The 21,426-nt window shown below is 43.6% G+C and overlaps 1 protein-coding gene across 8 annotated transcripts in view; it reads right to left on the bottom strand.

Moving 5' to 3' along the window:
• Positions 1-21,426, bottom strand: part of LNX1 (ligand of numb-protein X 1) — a 118,256-nt gene that overhangs the window by 56,235 nt on the left and 40,595 nt on the right. For 4 of the 8 annotated variants that reach the window (XM_083459883.1, XM_083459887.1, XM_083459886.1 and 1 more), the window contains one exon: positions 13,076-13,569. In XM_083459883.1, coding sequence (XP_083316009.1) covers positions 13,076-13,470 — 395 coding nt within the window. In that variant the 5' untranslated portion in view covers positions 13,471-13,569. Of the gene's footprint in view, positions 1-9,110; positions 9,564-13,075; positions 13,570-17,318; positions 17,440-21,426 lie in introns of those variants that run through there. The other 4 variants (XM_083459885.1, XM_083459888.1, XM_083459890.1 and 1 more) reach the window with 4 other exon arrangements.

Genomic DNA, 21,426 nt, shown 5'->3' on the forward strand with positions numbered 1-21,426 from the left:
CTAATCTCAATATAGAGGAAATGGTAATGGTCTTCAGTGTTTGAGGTCTAAGGTTTACAGGTTCAAATAAAAAAACTATATAATACATTTTTCATTTATGGCATTGTAATGATGCTCCATTTGTAAAGTTTCCTGTTTAACCTCAAACCACACCAACAAGATGTCAACAAACTTGTCTTCTCCTGTGTTTTGGATCAGTTGTCAAAATAATTTGCACGTTAGCCAGCTTATTCCAAGCAGAGTCCAAGAAAAATCAGAGGCCAGCTTAATGTTTTCCTTGTGTAGCTATATCAAGGGTAATACAAGATTAAATTTGGATCCCGGAAGAAGATAAATGAATATTGCATTCCTTGACCATTACACAAGGTCTCTCAAGTCCAATGCAATGGGAAGGCCCAAAATGTATGCAAGTACATGAAAAATACACACACAAAGGCATGTGCATCCCATATTTTCCTTCTGCCGACTCCTTCTGTTGGAATTCAACTTTGCCAAAGGAAGGAGATCTTGCAGAATGAAGAGAAGAGATAGTAGACCTGTAAATACAACCCTTTGCATTTCTCAAAATAAGAATTTAATATTCAAGGCTGAATCTTGAGCAAGGATGATATATGGTTCTCTCCCCCCCCGCAAATTATATATATATTATCCTGATTTGAGAGCAGATGTGTAGTGTAGTGTTTGCAGATAATGAACAAACTAATTCACTTCCTAACTCACTTCCTAAATAGTTGGAATGGCAGAATTCATTCCACTGCGATATTCATTAATCTGGTTGTCCTTGGAAATATGGACATATAGTTAAACTTCAATGACTTAATGGGGAGTCAACAGTGTTAGGGTACTTCCCAATGAGATAGAATCAGGAACTTTGGGAATGGGTACTCCAAAGTAAGCTGGTTATTTAGAAAACAACAACTGAAAAGTGGATATTTACTACTCTCTGCCTAAACAGGGGGCCATTTTTTTGTCCTGCCTGCAACAACAACAACAACAAAACACCCCCCTTGGGGAAGAGTGAATAAGGGCAATAGTTGTCAGAAAAGTCTCAATATATCAACTGGAAATGATCCATAACATTTTCTGCTAGGAAATCACAATGTTTTAGTATAGTCTGTTTCTGGGTAGAAAACAACGCCTTGAACTTCATTTGCTATAAGTGGGGCAGCCTGCTAGGACTACCTGCATCTAGTTTCACTGAAGACCACTGGCACCTGTTACCGGATCCCTTTTCTCTAATATAAGAACTTTTTTTCTTTATAGGAAAGGAATGGGTTTCAGCTGGTAGGGTGCAAAAAGAATCAAAGAGGCCTGCTTGCAACAATTAAAGAAGGGGTGGTCTCGTGGCTGAGAACGCCAATATCATGTTTGGTACATCTTATGCCAGCAAAGCGTGTTAGACCACACTTGGGATGTAAGAACTCTACTGCCTCTTCAGACAGACTGTGCTGTGGGCCTGAAGGATGGTGAAGTGAGCATCTAGGCTTGTTGAATGCAAGATTCACTGGGCAACAATGAATGATGGGAAAATGTAGGTCAGAAGCTATTAACTAAGGTTTGATTTCCCCTCGTCAGTTTTGTTCTTTTAGATCTATCTTATCCTGCAAACTAATGGCCTCATTTTTCATCATCCCCATCTATAAAATTGCATTCAAGACTAATTTATTTGCTGCATTTCAGTTCAGCTGTCAAAATGCCTTTACGTATACTTTGTTATCTAATTGATGTGCCCTCCACTGTACTTAAATCTATGAATACATAAAGCTACTACGTTCTAATCTCCTCTGTGCATCTGATGAATCAGTCTGTTGAGCATGAAAGTTTATGAACTAAGAAATAAGTTACGTCCAAACTTCCAATTATAGAGAAATACTTTAGGGCTGGCAATCACCATCTCCCCACTGAATCTTCTAAGTGGTGCATGGTTGAAAAGACATGTAGCAAGACATCACCAGTTTGCATTTCCCCACCCACTTCAAGCGGGAAGCAGTGAAATGGTGTCTGGAAGTAGAAATTTCAACTACATGTTACCAGAGAGTTGAAAAATGATGCATGGCTCAGCAGCACCCATGCATCTCCCTGTAATGAACTGAATGGAAGTAAGTTGCATTGGGACTTACATCTAAATAAACATGTTAACAAGCTATAAACCACTTAACTGAGACTTGATGGTACAAATTAACAGAGCAGTTTGACTGAACACCTATTAGTGGAAACAATCTTTCACTGTATAAAGTGCCAGAGGTCTTGAACCAGATGTTCAGACTCCGCTCACTATGCCAGAAAGGGGAAATCACTGGTGCCTTAAGCTAGCTATCCACTGCTGCCAATATGGGCCAGGAGGAGGTACTGCAGCTCATTCAGAAGTTTGCCATGGGGCTCAAGGGGCCTTATAGCTGGTCCATATAGCCAAATCCAAAGCAGGTCCTGCTGAGTTCATGTTACTCCCCAAAGAATGTGAGCGCAGAACCACAGACTTAGGTGCAGAATGGGGAACATCCAGAAATGTTAAACACCACTCTATTTGTGAGCAGTTTCTTTATGCATAGAGTGTCCAGTCGTTGCTGTAGAGGTGCAACCACTGCCAAGGAGTCAAGCTGACTGGCTATGTTGCTGGTGAGCAGTGTGGGGTTATGCTTGCATACCTGGCTGCTGGGTAAATAGCCCTGCCTACTCCCGGACAAATGTCCCATCTATCCAATGGAAGGCCATCCTTGGGGGTGAGAAGCAAAGAGGAACAAGCGCAGCAGGCACCCTAACAGTATGGAATGAAAGTGAGCTGCTTCCGTACATTGGAGGCCTAGCTCACCCTGCCCTAATCTGTTACAATTAACCTAGTTTGGCCTAGCTTTGGCGGCCTGACAGAGACAATCATGGATCTCACAGCCTTTATCTGATAGTTCTGACAACACTGTTCTGTTCTGGCAATACGAAAAGCAATTCCCTCCACCCATTTACTCATGATGGACAAGGAGAAGATTCTCAGCTCAGTCCCTGCAGTTGCCTGTAGGTCTGTCCTTGTAACACTAAAGCACACCCGGCAGATTTTAATTTTTTATTATATTTTTATTAAGCACCCTTGACCTTTGTGATGAATCTGCCTCCAAGCTTCAAGGAGTAGAGCAGCTGGTGAGTGTTTAGTGACCTTCTCCGTCAGCCATTCTATCTTTTGGGGCTTCAAATTGATTTTCTGTGTCTTGGCATGCAGCTGAGTATTCAAAGTGTCCCCTGCGGGCTGAGAGCACACACAGAGAAGAGGCATAAACCGCATGGAGCCGTAGCAACACCACGGCCAGCAGTTTCTATGAGAGCGGAACGAGTGGATCTCAGAGAGCCCTGCACCACCATCCTCAGCACAAGAGAAAAGATGCCTTTCTAGGTGTGGTTTCTGTCATCACCAGTCAGCCATACACCATCCTTTTCATCAGCATCATCCCACCGTATTATCTACACTAGTGGCCAAAACTGTGGAAACCTTTTGGGAAAAGTGTATTTCCGAGGTTTGATGGCTCATACCACCACTTATTTTTGTAGTACAGTGGTACCTCGGGTTAAATACTTAATTTGTTCCGGAGGTCCATTCTTAACCTGAAACTGTTCTTAACCTGAGGTACCACTTTAGCTAATGGGGCCTCCCGCTGCTGCTGCACGATTTCTGTTCTCATCCTGAAGCAAAGTTCTTAACCCGAGGTACTATTTCTGGGTTAGCGGAGTCTGTAACCTGAAGTGTATGTAACCCGAAGCGTATGTAACCCAAGGTACCACTGTAGTACTATAAAATTATATATCAATGGAAAGATAATTTAATGAAGAATGCAGTGCAGCAAAGTTAGTTCAGTTCTCTGTATTCTATCAAAAGTTATAGCCAAATAGCCAGAAAAGGGTTGAGATGCAATAGCTTTCCTTCATTTGAATGTAGCCAATGAACATGAGTGTTCAGAGTGTTCCTTCAGACAGTGACCTCTGGGTGGTTTAAACGAGATTTATCCTCCTGGAAGCTCACAGCCACCTAGGATACCTCCTTTAGGCTGTGAGAAGGTGCGTTTACACAGACGAGTAGAAATTTGAATCTAGATCTCCCTGCTCTGAATCAGCTCTCTATCCAATGCAGCACACACTGCAACCAGATTGGTTGTCCCCCTTTCCATTTCGGCATGCCATACAAGAGGAAACATGCAAGGCAGCTCCCTTCATGCAACATATGCATAAAACTCAACCCCAATGGAGGAATTCCTTATTTATTCGGCGGGACTGTAATGACAGTATTACCTTTTGCCTTGCTCTGCTTTAACTTCAGCAGCTAGCTTGATTCTGATGGTTTGCTACAGAAACCCTGTCCCTAACTGACTTTGCCTGATGTTACTGTTTCTGAAAACTGTCACAAAGCAGCCAGGAGCAAATACTACATGCAACATGACATCAACTGAAGCCAAATGCTGCCCCTGAAATATAGAAGCGCTTTCCATGAGCACCAGAGGGTAAAATATGTTAGTGCTTTCATTTAAATTGCATTAGTTGCACTATCCATCCTTTTATATGGCAGAAGACAGCAGCAGAGATTTGTCAGAGCATGTTGCGGGGGGCGGGAAAGCAATAGAAGATAAACCCCCATATATCTCAAATGTTCCTAGCAGAGGCTGTATCCGGGATTGCAAAGTTTCTGGCCTTTATGATACCTAAGGGTTTTTGTCTGCCCTGGGGCCTCACACTACACTGCTATGAGAACAAGGACTTGGTAGGATGTCCAATTTGCAGATCTCTTTACCCATAACGCTTACAGGGTTACCTTGAGTCAATTACTGTCTCACAGCCTAACACAGCCCTAGCTCAGTCATAGAGCACGTGCCTTGCATGCAAAATATCCCAGATATTTTCCCTGGTAAGGCTGGGAAATCTCTTTCCTGAAACCCACAAAAGCTTCTACAAGTCAGTGTAGTAGGCAACACTAACCTGGATGGTCTGGCTCAATATGAGACAGCTACCTGTCACAGATAGGACGAAGAAGGCTCAGATCATTCCCTTTAAATGCACAGTGCAACAAAATGATGGCAGAAGTCATCTTCGGGTTGAAAGAAGGTTCCCTGGGATTGAGTCTTGACATGCATTTCAAAGACTCAAATGTGGATTACCTACCCAAAGCTCCAATGAAGGCGGGAACTAAATATGTGCTGTCTCTCATGTGAACACCAAGACACATCTGGGCAGACAAGACTTGAGACCAACACCTTTTAAAAATAATGCCTGTTAACCATCGTCTGCAGCAACTTCCAACACTACCACAGTTCAAGCTGCATAGAATCAGCTGTGCTGTAATGTCCTCATTTGCCTGTCTCATGAGGTCAAGGCTGCAGAAGCAAGCAAGCAAAAGCAAGCAACCTGGAGCAAAAGCACGCAATGCAGTTCTTGCACGGAGTACAAGGGTGGGGAGGGGGACAAAGCCGCACACACGCCCTCAGCCCATTTACCTTGCAAACCACAGGGATTCACTGATCTGTGTGGCAGCTGAAAGACAATCCCTGTGTACATTAGGAAACCTAATGCCCGGCTTGGCATGCTTCTGAACACAGAGGGAGGAGCTTGTTTGATCATCTGAATTATGGGGTTGAAATGGAAGAGGAGTTACACAGCAGGGCTGTAGTATCATTTCTTTTGGGTGACTGCAGTTTCCAGAAGGAGCCAGCCAAGTACTTCCTTCTCTTGTGGCAAGTGGACTGGCTAAAAGTTTTCAGGACTGTTTCTATTTATATACTTTTGAGGCTACAACTGGATGCACACCTACTTGTGAACAAGCCCCATGGTGACTTCTGTGTAAACGTGCATAGGTCATAGTCATCAATCGACCACTATACCCTTACTGGTTAAAATGTCTTAATTTTATTCCCAACACAAGGCCACCTATTTTCAGACATTAAAAAAAATGTCCTTCCAGCACCACTGAGGAAAACTCTTGACTGGAGTCCAGGCATGCACTGGATTGGAGCAGTAGTGCAACCAGTGCATTTTTTTCAGGCAAAACTCAGTTCTGGCACCTCTCAGGTGGGCACCATTGCCATTATAAGAGAACAGAGATGGCGTTCATGTGAGTTTCGGCACCTCTTTTTCTAGGAAAATAGCACTGAGTCCAACTGATAACTGGAGTGATCCAGCCTCTTACTGTTTCCCATGTGAAACCTTCTGATAATGACTTTGAACCAGAATCATCTGCCAAAGGGACTTTATCACCTCAAAGCCCTTTGGATATAGAGACTGTGAGGGAAATGACCAAAAACATCTCTGAGAAGTTACCAGACTCCCAACGTGGAAGAAGGTGCTCAGTCTTTTCAGGAGAGTAGTTTGAGGGCTCATTCACACTTCTGCTTGTACTGTGCCTGCAGCTTTCCCAGGGAAAATTTGTTCTGCTTTATTACTAAAGAGCAGATGTCAAATTGGAGAAAACCCGAATTGCTGTTTGCTCTGACTGAGCTCTAAAGAGCAGTTTTCCCTGGGGGAAAGCAACAAAACAAGAGGAAGTGTGGATAAGCCTGAATCTGCCCAGTACACCATCCAAGGCTGTTTGCTCTGCTAGGGGAAGGCAGAATGCACAGTGTAAGTCAACCAGACGCAGCTTCTTCAAATTCCCTGCCCTTCACTCTGGAAGTCATCAAGTCCAGAAGAATACTTTTGATCTGGGCATCTGGGCAGATCATAGTCTCTGGGAACTGTCCAAGGTCCTGCACAGCTTTGATCCACTTGCTTGGCCCTGTTTCCTGCTGATGAACCACTTTGCTCAAGTTCAATTATTTGCTGGAGTGCAGCCAGAACAGGATAACAACAAAATACAACAACAACAAGCAATCTATTGGTTACTTGAGAGGCTTATGTGTGATCTAAGAGTGGCAACCCAGCACCCTCTGCAACATATCAAGGGACCCTGAGAGGCACCAACGCACCACACAAGACAGACGTATTGGGGGCAGCAACAGGTGCTGGGCTGACAATATATTTCTGCAAATCTGTAATATTAGTGTTGACTAATATTTGGAATTCTTGTTGAGTAGCGCTGCAGGCAGGATTTAATTTTAGCTGCTGCTCACCAGGCTGAGCAGAAAAACATGCCTTTGTTGCCAAGGCTCAGTTCTAGTATATGTGGAATCATAATAAAGAAGAGATAGGAGGCCTATTAAGATAAGAGTTCATGTTTCACATACTGAATGTCCTAAGTTCAATCTCTGGCATGTCCTGTTTCAAGAATTATCCCTTGGAGAGACACTACCAGCTTCAAGGCAGAGACCCTCTAACTCGCTCCAGTCTTTTCCACATATCTAGGGTTGTGAATCATAGCTCTCATGCCCCTCCATAGTACAACAAAAATAAAAAAGACACACTTTGAGATGCCTTGCTCATTCACCAAGCAGAGAAATCAAACCCAGCCACACACTGCATTCTAGATTAGCATAGTGCATCCTTGTTGCATTGAAACCTAGACACACACACACAAAATGTAAGTGTCCCATTCTAGCCTTGTTGCACTGAGTTCTTTACAACAGGAGCAATGTTTGCTGGTTTCATACCCTAATTTTGCTGCTGTGACCCAGTTCACATGCAGTTCTGTGCTGTGGTTGATTTGTTCCCTCCCCTCCCCTCCCCCCAGCAGAGTGAACCACTAAACAGATTTGGTTGTTGCTGATAACTGGCGAGGCGCATCCAACAGCAAACCAATTGGGTAAAGAGCATGTCAACAAGAATAGCAATCAAAGTGCAGTTAAGGGTTTTGTAGGTTGGAGGGCAAAATAAATTCAAGTCGAGGAGCTACTGTACATAGTAGCCCTCTGTGAGTGACAGGAATGGAACAGAATTCCCTAGGAAACAACTACGGGGAGGAGATTTCTCTGTGTATGCTCTGATTAATCTCATCTGTTTGTTTTCCTGGAAACTGATGTCCCAGATGCCATTGTCTCTATTATGAAAGTTTATCTGGTTGGTTTGATCCTGATCCTCTACAATTTGCTTCCACTAACCGTTATTTTCCTAATGATCTTTTTAAATGGTTAAGCTACATATATAATACCAATTTCTTTTTTTTGGGGGGGACGGGACTGTGTGATCTGTAGTGAAATTCAGAATGCTCCTTGTAAAGGTCCCTGAAATATTAATAGTTGCCTTTTACACTGTTTTCTCAAAATGCTAACAGCAACAACCCAGGCAAATTACTATTTCTAGACATACATGTGCTCACGCTTGCACTCAGCCACTGCATGTTACTCCAATTATTGAAATGCCCCCCTTGAAACCATATCATCACCATCATTTTATGCATTTTAAAGGCAAATTATGCATGCACTATATGAATTTTCCTAACGTGTCACACCGTACTTCACTAAATCCATTTCACTTTGGAACATATTTTACAGATTAGGCATTGCTACCCAAAAACCTCAATAAGGATAATCAGCATTCAGAAGGCAATTCATCATGACATTTACAAGCTAACTGTACGAGCATCGTTTATGAGCTACGCTGCCATATATATCTATATGGAAAATAGCATTTATATTCTCTCTCTCTCTCTCACACACACACACATACACCACACACACACACCCCAACACCCCCCCAATGATGATCCTTTAAGTATATTCCAAATAAAGCAGAGTTAAAGAAAATTAACATCCTAACTGTGGACAGAAATGGGGCACATTTTCACATCCCTAAAGAAATTATGCATTGTGAAAAGGTTCTCAGCAAGTGAGACAGTGTGTAGGCTAGCTACCGGTTCATCTACAGAGTGTTCTGCACATCTGCCTGAATCTAGTCCAGGGAAAAAGACTCTCAGTCCCAAAAAGCAACTCAGCAAATGGAAGTAGGGAAGGAAAACAATGCTCGTCTCAGCTTTTCCCAGCACTTTAAAAAGAGAAAGTGCCAAAAAAAAAGGGGGCATTCTTGTTCCAAGCCTCTCAGATTAGGTATGTGACTGTTAAGCAGGCTTATTCATTTATTACACACACATATGTACACACACAGGTACAAAGGAGAAGTAACAAAGGGACGTCTTTTCCCCATTCCTTTTAAAAAGACAACACAGAGACACAACACAGAGACACCACCACAACATCACAACTGTGAGTACTCACAGCTCTGAGTACAGGAAGTGCAGATTCCCCACATTGTCTATGTAGTTTGCAGGACTTAGCCATGGTAGAACCAACAACAGCAGAGCCTTCATTTTCCAAGCGCAAGATTTAAAACTGCTGCCCCTTTCTCTCTCTCTCTCTGTCTCTGCCTCTTGATTTCTCTGTGATGGGACACAGAACTTCAAGCTTTTTTTATGCCAGCCAATTCCAGCCTCCCCCCCTTCGTTTTTTAAACAAGCCTTTCAATTTCAACACAATCGAGAGCACATTATGAACTAATGCAAATCCCTTAAATGAAGCTATGCTGGAAAAAAAATCATTGACCTGTAAGAGGATTACTTGATCTGATTCTCAGATGGAGGTTAGATGTGAGGGTTTAAGGGAGAGCAGAGCATGGTTGGTGCGAGGCGAGGCAGTGACTTATTGCTGCAAAAAAAGCAGGCTGATGCACAGGGAAAAGACCTGCCTCCTGCACTCTTCAGAGTGGTTCCTCAGAAGCAGCTGGTACATTTACATCACTGGTCGGAGAGGCAGATGGGTTATGAGCTCGGCTGCATAACAAAAAAGAGGGCAGGAAGGAACCTGAACGTGGCAAAATGGGAAGCCACCCAGGCAGGTCAGAAGCAGGAGACGTGTACTGCCAACATGGACTGTCCTTTCAACGCTTCATCATGACGCTGTCTGATCTGATTCAGCCAGATGGAGGGAGCGGGGAGCTATAAAACAGGAAGGCTTCTGATTATCCAATCCAGATTTGATTCTGGCAAACTGTGCAGGCAGGGGAGCAAGTATTGCAAGTGGATTTAAAATGAAAACAAATGCAATTAGGTTCACACCCTTTCCAACACTTGGACTTGGTATCCCATTAAATAAGCAGGCTGCTTTGTTAATGACAATGTCTTGATGGGCAGCGCTCAAGTGCACAGCATGTAATCAAGTGATGTGCTCTGCTCATCACTCTGGGGTAGGTAAAAGGAAAACATACTGGCAGCCACAGATTTCCCTTCCACATCCTTCTTTCTGAGATACAGTGGTACCTTGGTTGTCAAACTTAATCCATTCCGGGAGTCTGTTTGACAAACCCAAACACTTACTTCCAGGTTTGTGGCATTCAGGAGCCAATTTGTTTGGGAGCCAAGCTGTTCAACAACCAAGCTACCACAGTATGTGGCTTGTTCATAAAATGTTGCCTCTCAAACAGCTCCGTGTGGATCTCCAGCCCTGAACAGTCTATTATTCATCCTACTTGTAAAATTCAGCTTATATTACTACATAGCATAGGTCCTGGGAGATCTTGCCAATAATAGCTTCTTATAGTCCCTACTGTACTGACCAGTATACTGAGGTATCTCAAGGCTAAATGCATGTTTTCCTAGAATGCTCCTAGACTCTGTCCAGGAAGCCGGCCATACAGATTACCCAGCTAGCTGACATCATTATACAAGTCAACCATGTAGAATAGTTGGGGTGAGAACAGTGCAGGTAGTTAAAACATCCCAGGAAATGGTTTAATGGCATTTGCTAAGGCTAAACTGGTCCCAGTATGGGCCAGCACTTAGACTGGAAACCTATGTAAACGGTGGGGCAAGATATAATTAATTTCTGGGTGATGATTACTGCAATGTTTATTTTTTAGCTGCTCTTCAACCCAGGCTCTTGGAGCAGGTTACATATTTAAACCATAAAGACAGTGGAATAATATGCTATAAGAAAACCCATTACCAACCACAGCAGAGTACATCAACCCAAATGAAACCTGAATTGCAGGTGAATGTCACTCCCACAAAAGCCCCTACAATCTCACTGTCAATGCTGAATTCAAGAAAAACCCAAGAGAGCATAGCTAGTACCACATTGCAATGAAACAACAGGTTTGGCTTGCAAGGGGTTGGGTCAAATGCCTCAGGAAAGGAAAGAGGACTATTTAGACCAGGCCACCTGCTTTCTTGGGTCTACTTTCTGAGATAGGGCAGAGAAAATTGCATTAGCTACTGAACCAGTTTCACTATGTTACCTGAGGTCAAGTGGTGTCCCTGAAGGTATTTGAGGAAGCCAAAAGGTGGATTCAAGCCCAAGGCAGACAACAAAGCACTACTGCAAAAATAGAACTTGGCCCATTTCAAATTCCTTCGAAGTGCAAAATAAATCTTAAATTTAGCCCGACAGCAATTTAGTCAACTAGGTGGGTAAGGGATAATTTTAATAAGGGATAAGTTTAATGAAGCACAAGGGAGGCAAGCTCAGACAGGTAGAAATTAAGTACAAATAAAGAAACTTGCCCAAGACTACATATTTTCTGAGAATGAAAACAAAGACAGATTTTTCCTCCCTTCGACTCTGGTCCAATCTAGCCAACTAGAGACCACGGCCTCCATGTGAAAACCTCCAAAATCCACAGCTCGGCAATATTTATCTGGGCCAACCAAAATGTCACAAAATAATGGGCTTCAGAGTATTGGTTAGGAATACTAGTTTGTAATATCATATGCTACAGCAAAGGGACACGGGTGGCGCTGTGGGTTAAACCACAGAGCCTAGGACTTGCCGATCAGAAGGTTGGCAGTCCCAGCTCCTGCCAACCAAGCAGTTCGAAAGCATGTCAAAGTGCAAGTAGATAAATAGGTACAGCTCCGGCGGGAAGGTAAACGGCGTTTCCGTGCGCTGCTCTGGTTCGCCAGAAGCGGCTTAGTCATGCTGGCCACATGACCTGGAAGCTGTACGCTGGCTCCCTCAGCCAATAAAGTGAGATGAGCGCTGCAACCCCAGAGTCGGTCATGACTGGACCTAATGGTCAGGGGTCCCTTTACCTTTACCAATGTTATAGCAAAAGAGAAGGCCTTGGGTTGTACAGCTTGATAAAGCTGGCTGTATCTTTCCTACAATTGTTAAAGGCAATTCACATTGGAAAATACACAGTAAATACAGCCCTCATAACAGGTGGATCAGAATGATCCCATGTTGTAAATCACTGTGCCTCAGCTCTGCAGCAGAGATGTTCATCACAACCAGATAGTCCTGATCCACCCAGTGAGTAAAATATTACAGCAGAGAAGGGATTCAAACACCCTCAATCCGCATGGTGAGTCCTGCCAAAAATGTTATTGTGAAGTGTGGGGAATCTGCTTACTGGGGAGGCCATGTTTTATATTTACAAAAGAAAACAATTTAGAAGAAAGGGAACAAGAAAGAGAAATGATATTGGGCTGGCTTTATTCTTTGACTACTCTAATTTTTCCAGTACCCAATCCAGTAGGTATAAGGTGAACATATTTATGACATTATGAGGATCCAAAACATAATTGGTTAATGGTTATAGAAACCCTCCATCTTTTGAAGGCATGATGTTCTTCTGATATCCTAAAAAAAAACCCCAACGTATTTCAGGGTCTGATGGGAAATGTGTAGCCTGTTGTTCTGTATAAACCATCCATACTCCATTTTAATATGCCCAAACCCGTATACCTCAAACATATGAAAGTCAGCATCCACACACACACTTGTGGCACTTTCACACACTGCTTCAATATCTTAATCAGGCTCCGAGGTGTAAAGTATCACCATTATAAAGCTGCAGATTTCAGCTCTTTAAGATTTAACTAAAGTGAAAAAGAATGGGGAGCTTTAAAGATTCATTTTAGGAGAGGTTTACCTCGTGTTTTGTTTGTGTGCATAACATTCATTCTTCTCATACTGTGACTCAACAAAGTGGAATAAGGCTTTACCAATAGCCCTTGAAGATATGATATATCTCCCTCTGGTGTATCCAACTAGGGCACAGTCTTCCATTGGTAACTGCTACAGCCTCACTAGGGAGACTCACCTCCTACTTTTTACAGCAAACTAACTTGCAACAGAACCTGTTTGTTTTCTTGTTGGGAAAAAAAGCCATTAGCTGTCACACAAAGGACACTGATGTGATTCCTGTGAGTGAAGGGGGGGGAGCGGAAATATACAGGAGGACTTACCCATTCTGAAAATGCTGCTCAAGGTTACAGCGTTGCACGACCTCCGAGCAGTGCTCTGAGAAAGGGCAGCTAACCATTAGTTTATCCAAGAGTTTATTGACTAATATGCTTGACTTTCTGCAAGACTGTAGGGTGAGAGTTTTGCGATCCACCGGGCAAAAGTCTTTTTCCACTAGGAAATCCGTAAGGCAAATTGTGCAGTAGGTGTGGCCGCATGGCGTGTCCAGAGGTTGAAGCAGCGGTTGCAAGCAAATGTGGCAGATGAGATCGTCATCCACATCTTCTGTGTAGCTATAGACATGGTTCTCTTCTGGGAAGTGGGGCTGGCCACAGATCAAACATAAGGGTTCTTCTGAGCTTCCTTCCACTCCTTCTGATGGGTCTTTTTGACTCATCTTGGGGTAAACGGTGTGAGGGGTAAAGAACAGGTAACTTCTATCCAGATGTTAATCTTAATCCACAAAACTGCCCGCTCTTCCTGTGGGTCTTCAAACCTGTAGGGGAACAGAGCAAAGATCAAATGAAATTGTGTTGCAACTTCTGTGGTTGATAATTTTAGGGAACAGGAGGCAACAGACAAACCTTATTGTGCAAGCCAGTGATTCAAAGCTTAATAGGAGTTTGTATTAAAGAACAAATAACAGCAGAAATGGTGCTATGCAACTGTCAGTCAAATCCGTAAGTGGTTTTTGTCAGACACTCATCTTTCGGCTTCTGCACCCTCACCTCTCCACCAATGTGCAATATGTAGAACTATAACATTATTATTCGATATTTATTGCATTTACATTTTGCCTTTCTACCAAAAAAGCTCAAGCTGGTGTCACCATTCTCCCTCTTTTTATCATCACATGTGTGGCAGGTTAGATGGAGAGAGTGTGACTGGCCCAGGGTCACCCAGCAAGCTTGAAGGCCAAGAGGGGATTTGAAGCTGGGCCTCTTCCATCCCAGTCCTTCATTTTATCCTACACAGCACACTGATTCTCATAATACTGACCTACCTTACAGGGTTGTCAGGATTGTTGACATAAAGATAACAGAAGAGTTTGAGCACTCAAAAAATAGATGCTCTGTATGATTGTTGTTGGGATGCGGGTGGTGCTGTGGTCTAAACCACTGAGCCTCTTGGGCTTGCCAATCAGAAGGTCGGCGGTTCGAATCCCCGCGACTGGGTGAGCTCCTGTTGCTCGGTCCCTGCTCCTGCCCACCTAGCAATTTGAAAGCACGTCAAAGTGCAAGTAGATAAATAGGTACCACGCCGGCGGGAAGGTAAACGGTGTTTCCGTGCACTGCTCTGGTTTGCCAGAGGTGGCTTAGTCATGCTGGCCACATGACCTGGAAGCTGTCTGCGGACAAATGCCGGCTCCCTCGGCCTATAGAGCGAGATGAGTGCTGCAACCCCAGAGTCGTCCGCGACTGGACCTAATGGTCAGGGGTACCATTACCTTTACCTTTATGATTGTTGTTACCCAACAAGTAGGGAACACAATGGGGCAAGATAAATCTATGTGTTCCATGTTGTTTAACTTGCGGTGTTGTTGTTTTTACTCACATTATTCCTTAGAGTTGCAACCACTACCTGTGCTTTTTCTTCACTTTTTCTGCAAGCACCATGAAATGGGCGATAAACACTCTATATCATACATATATAGGGTGACAACTTCCTCTGGTTTGCTCTTGATAGGCTCTCATGTCTTCACAAAATCCTAGTGGTGTATATCCAAGCTGTGAAACAGCTGTTAAAAACACATGGTTCATGCTTGGGGCGGGGGAAGGCAGGGAAGGACAGATGGATTACTGATCTGCATGGATGACCCCAAGACACTGACATCAGGGTCAACGTCTAAGACTCTGGGTGATATAATGATGACACTTTAAAATCATCCTTATGCCACTTTGCAGCAACTTATTATTTACCTCATCACTTGGCTGCTTAGCCTAAAGAATAATCACTCACAGAATATATTTTTAGAGTTGGTGTGAAGTTAGTGCCCAGGGAGTCTCTGGAAAAATCTCGCCATTGTGGCAAAGAGCTGCAAGTCTGAATTTTACTTAATGTACAACAGCCATGTCAGAAGATCCTGGAAATCACTGCGGCACTGAGTTCAAACCTCACTTTTCAGCTTGTAACTTCAGAGTAGGAGTTCCTGGATATCTCTGCAATCACCATCATGATTTTCGGTGAAGTAAACAGGAGGAACTTTGACGCATGATGTTGTACACATCCCAATCTCCTTGTTAATACAGATTTTCCTTTCTGGGGGCGGGGGGGGGGACGGACCCTGATTAATATTGTTAAGACTGGTGTAGTTGTGAAAACTCCCAAGGTGTCACTGTTTCAAAACAAAACGATTTAAGTTTTTGGATATAGTTTGTTTCTGACATGCTGTGTGACATTTCTTAGAGGTATTGTTGGCATCCATTTTTCTTGAGAGGTGGAATGCCGAATGCCATTATTCACCAAGGGTGAATAATGATAAAATCAGGAAAGGTATGGACAGTGCTGTGCTACCCCGAATTCTGGTTAAGAGGGAATGAGAAGGAAAATAGCTTGGCAAAAGATTTCCATGCGGAAGGGCCCTGCACCTCCCAAACTGCAAAAATACATTTCCTTTCTTCCTGCCTCATTCCACACCTAGTTATAATTCAAGGCTGGCTTCCCAGTGGTCCCCACAAAATTCTGCAGCGTCTCTCTTATTGAAGGCATAACTCTGCCTGCTGCTTCAGTATGAAATCCATTCCCTAGGGAGACATTATGTTTCTCTAGCATTCAGGATTACATATGAAAAAGAAAAGTACTATAACCGCTATAGCTCTGAAAGATTATACAACAATTTCATTAATGCCAGTGGGAGGGAGGGGGGGAATCCTTGATTTACTACTTGTGGCAGGCATCAGATAAACGCAAAGATGGATTAGGGTCACTATGCAATATTTATGTTAGCCACAGCCTATATCCATAACGCAAGTAATGTGCTGTGCCTTATTCTGTCGTCATTCCCTGGAGGTGTCAGGTTTGATTCTGTTTATTTAATCTTGAGGATACCAAAACAAAATAGAAAGGTTGTATAAATGCATGATTAACAACCTGGCATTCAGGTCATTAGCAGGGCAACTCTTAAGCATGTTTACTCAGAAGCAAGACCCACTGAGTTCAATGGCTTGTATCCAATGCTTTTCCTACTTACTGAAGTCCCACTGAAGTTAATGGGCATGACTTAGATCCGAGGGAAGGTGCATCCCGTTTCCTAGCTTAAGGCACCTTCACTTGCCTCCTCCATCACCACCACAAGGGCCACAGAGATTCAGCTTTCAAACCGATGTACTGGCACTGCACTTCCAGAGGAGGAAGAGGAGCGGATGACGCATGGTTACAAGGCAAGAGTGTGTCTTTTGGTCCCACAACTGACTCAAGCCACAGCATGGGACCCAAAAAGATGTACGTCTTTCAGGTCCACACTCTGGCACAGCTAGGGCACAGGAGCCCAAATGGGACCTCCAGGATTGGGATCAGAAGTCAGGGTGGCTTCTGTAAATCTGGGGCGTTCCACATAAAATGGGAGAGTCGCATAATGTGATATAGAGGCCAGCCCAGTGTTAAAAGTAGGCCTGAGGCCTACCGTGTGAGATGCGGCTGGAGCTGAAGACCTCATGAGGGAAAGCCAAGAGATCATGGTGGGGTAGAAAGAGTTGAGAGCAAGAAAGGGTTGTGGCCAGTGGAAAGGTGTAGCTACATTTGCTATTTACTTATAAAAGTATGTATATTACCACCCTCTCAGATATCAGGGAGGTGTACAGATTTTTTTTAAAATTAAAAACGCACACATTAAAAACAGTACAGTTCAACACAGTTTCCCCCTGTGCACTGTTCTATGCTAGCATTTTAATTGTGAGGAACCCAGGCAGAGCAAAATGTATGTATCTCCACCTAGAGCATGTAGGGTGGTGATATATGTAGTGAAATTTCAGCTCCTACCACACCAGCTAACCTCTCCCTTCTCTTGGATCTCTGTGGGAAACAAAAATTAGTGAAGAAGATGCCTGAGGCTGTGTTACTGATCGGGGTGCCACTAGGTGCTTAAAGGACCGGGGCACAAGTCTACGCTTCTCCTGCTCACCAGACTACCTCCCTAACAATACACCTCCTGGTTATGTTTCTGCATCAGTTATTAACTGACCCGTCCCTCCCATCTGCTTAAAAATTCCAGTCAGTTGACAGAACTTGTAATGATGCCAACCATACCTTGACGCTTCAAGGGATTCCAACGTGCTGTCGAAAAATTAATCAGCTTTCATTACAGGCAGTTAGAGCTTGCTACCATTTTGTAAACGAGTGCGGCTGACACACAAAGAATTTATCGAAAAGTCACCTCAGTGAGTCAGCATCTGGGGTTGTGAACAAGAGCTTCAGATTGTGAAGCTATTGCTCTATCACCTCTCTCTCTGCCTCGCTCTCTCTTGTGCAAGACTCCAGAGCAGTTTATCCAGTTGAAAGCAGGTTTAGCTGGAATATGGTGCTTTCTTTTACAGGTCATGAATACAATTATATCCACAATGATAATAATAAAAAAACAGGCCAAGAGAGAAGCATTGCTCCCTTCAGGCCATATTCTGCTGTTGTAATAAAGAAGATCAAAAAGACCCAGTACAGACACATATAGTCAAGTCAATACAGACACGGGTATGTGTCGGTATGTTAAATCCACAAATTCCAGACTGTAGGCTTTTTTCTTCATACTAAGAGTCTGACCTAATGACATCCTACACAGTGCTGGCACAACCCACATCCTAGTATACAGAGCAAGTCCCAGCTAACTTTCTGCACCCTTGGAGACAGATACTGCAGCTCTGAATTACTGCCTGTTCAAGTGAGAAATTGGCAACTCATTCAAGAAGAAATGATACTCAAGAAGTGAGGAACTGCTAGTGGGAACGGTGTTTGGTTCCTGGGCACTGCTTGGTTTCCTGCTGTGGCTCATAGTGATGCGGGGAGGGAGGGAAACATAGCAAGGTAAGGCAAGACTTTGTTGGATCAGGCCCTTGTGCCGTAATCAAAAGATGACATAGAAAATTCAGTGCCAAAATTTGCTACCTGCTGTTCTCTTGCTCACAGGAAGTAGCTCATTCCTGAAGCACAAGCCCATGGAAGGGCTGATTCACATGAAACATCTTGTGGCTTATATCGTGCCTTGCAGAATGCGATTTGTAGCTCGCTGTCTGGCATTCCAGAGTGTAGTACAGGTGATCAACCCAACAGAAGAGCCACTTTAAATATGCTGCTGACATGCCTGGATTGAGTCTTTGGTGACATCCACACCGTATGTTTAAAGCACACGGATTCTCCCAAAGAATAATGGCAGCTGTGGTGCGTTAAGGGTGCTGCATGTCATGGAAGATCATCTTATATAAGTTGTTGTGGGGATGTTTAATAAGCTTCTTGTTTTATTTGACCCTAAAATGATTATGTGGTTTTTGCAACTGTAGCATTAGTAACAATTGTTTGCAGCGGGTCTTCTATTTATATATGCAGCCGGCATTTTTTTCTGAACTCTAAATACAACCCTGTTTTGTCACTGCACGTGGTTAAAAACAAATACATTTTGACTGCCTGACTGTCTTTGCTTTTATTAAGCATCACAAGACTATTAACCTCAGGGCTGGGGATTCGAGTCCCATACGGGGGGGGGGGGGGGAGAGATTCCTACATTGCAGGGGGTTGGACTAGATGACCCCTAAGGGTCAAATCCAACTCTATGATTCTGTTCATCATATTGTTAGTTTTGTATGTATGATAGTAACCTTAAAATACTGATATCTCAACTAAAGTACAGCCAAGATGTTCAATGGATGTAAGTATTCCACTTGCAGAGCACATCTGAAATGAGTAAGTAGAACATATAACATCCTAACTTTAAATACTAGAAGTGGCTTTTCAAAGCCTTGAAATACAACAGAAAATTCAACTGCTGCTCATACCACCAAAACTATTACAGCAATTGTCTTGTTTTTATGTCACCTACCATTGGCTGACATCTGATGAGCTGTAGGCACAAGATTTATTGGGATGGTCCAACTGAAGCATGCTTATTATGTGTGCCAATAAAAGAGTCAGACACATAAATAGATTTAAGAAGGCCACAACTTTATTTTAAATGGGCAACTTTTAACAATTAACATCCCCAGACCAGTCATTAAGGAGATCCCTGTGCTCCTGAGGCCCAGCATGGCTGTCCCACCAATTGACCTATCCCCAACTGGGCAAGCCTGCCCAATCCCAGGGTGAGTTGAATGCCAGCTCCAAATGGCAGCCACTTGTACTTTGCCACCCCAGCTTGTCCCCAAGGAGATAGCAATCTGTGCTAAGCTCTCCACCTTTCCTTGACAATGATGCTACCTCCCAGGCTCTTTCACACCTCTAAAGGGCTCCTCCTCAGTCGCTGGCCACCTGCCAAGCCGTGACAAAAATTAACAAGTCCAATTAAAGCTAGAACACATCCCATCCCAACTACAGCGCCCTGGGGAAGACAACAAGCCTGCTCTGCAAAGGCCAATTCTGCAGAACATGCAAAAATTCCCTCCTAACCCTATAAGGTGGATCCAAGACTCTCAGGGCAACTGCTAAAAACTGGGAGAGGAGAGCACTGCCTGCCTCACAAAACTAACATTGGGCAAAGGGCGGGACTGCCTTAAATATGCTGGTTTCCCCCTTCTTGTACCAAATCTTGTAAGGAACCATTGCCCTCACACAGTGGTGGACTTGGGTACTATGGGGCCCTGTGCAAGGCCAAAATTTGGTGCCCCCTTCAGCCCTCATGCTGCGTTCCAAAACTGGGAAAGCACTAACAAAGCTTTAGGAAGGAGATGGGAGGACTCTAGGACCCTGTCAGGGCCTCCTGCCTTCTTCCCAAAGCCCAGCGCCCCTTGGCTCACACAGGCCTAAATTTGTCCCTACCTCACAACTCTGGCAATGTGGCCCTCCCTGTGGCTGCTCCTCAAGGCCACCTCAAATTTATTCCGTCCTACAAGCTGTGCCCTCAGAAGCTAAGGCACACCAGGTCCCATAGGATATGCTTCCAGAAAAGGACATAAGAGATTTCAGCCTATTATTATTATTTATTAAATTTGTATACTGCCCTTCATCTGCAGATCTCAGTGCAGTTCACAACATAAAAATACAACATAAAAACACAAAATACATGATTTTAAAACCCCAATAACTCCCCCATCCCACAAACACACCTTAATCTAAAGGTGTATAATGAAGGTGCCAGGCAAACCTGCCAGAGGAGAGCTTCCACAAACAAGGAGACACTACAGACAAAGCCACTTTTCTATAGGAAATGCTTTTAAAACAAATACCAACAGTAAGTTAAGTGTGGCATTAAAAAAATAATAATCTAAAATAGTGCAGTTAATTTTGTAACATGAATTATCCAATGCTACAATAGAGTCACAAGAAAATCTCTCCAAGGCCAAATTCCCATGAAAGACTATTACCATTACTTATTTTTCAAAACTATTTGTGCTAATTGAAATTGTTTTAGATGCTTTGTTTTATTGCTTGTGTTTACCATCCTCCTTTGGGAGGAAGGGCGAGACATGCACTGAACAAATAAGCAGGGATTTTGTCAGCCGGAACTCGGCGGAACTCAGTTCTGGCACCTCTCAGGTGGGCGCCATTGCCGTTATAAGAGAACAAAGGAGGCATTCGTGAGTTCGGGCACCTCTTTCTCTAGAAAAATAGCACTGCTTATATTCAGCTCTAGCCTTTGATACCAGGGCAATCAGTGGCCTTACTCAATGTTTTCCCTGGTACCTGAATTAATATCAATGAGAACACCCAGGACTAAACAAGTCCTTTCCAAGTAGGGTGGCGCCTACCTTGTGGAATGCCTGACTCAGCAGACCTAGGAGGCAACTTCTTGGGCTTCCTTCACCAGCTGAAAAACAACTTCCAAATAACCAAAGGCCCATGCATCTAAGAGCTGATTCCCTCGCATTTCCAACACAACAAGAATCAAACAGTCATTGTGTGATTCTTAGGAGAGGATTTTCTAATAGCTGAAGCTATAGATAAACACCACACTTCACTAATACATTTCTATTATCATGACACCTCTAAAGCAGGCTTTCTGTTTTGAGACTATAATTTCCATCATCCCGGACCACTGGTCCTGCTAGCTAGGGATCATGGGAGTTGTAGGCCAAAAACATCTGGAGGGCCAAGGTTGAAGAAGCCTGCTCTAAAGGAACGTCTATGCACAAAACGTGGGCAATTGTAGCTCCACCCCCAGTGGATTCTGTTTATTGATTGTCTTTCTTCCAAGCAGCTCAAGGCGGCAGACAAAGTT

Source organism: Podarcis liolepis (assembly GCF_965112155.1).
Source record: "Podarcis liolepis genome assembly, chromosome: 9".
Classification (NCBI taxonomy): Eukaryota; Metazoa; Chordata; class Lepidosauria; order Squamata; family Lacertidae; genus Podarcis; species Podarcis liolepis.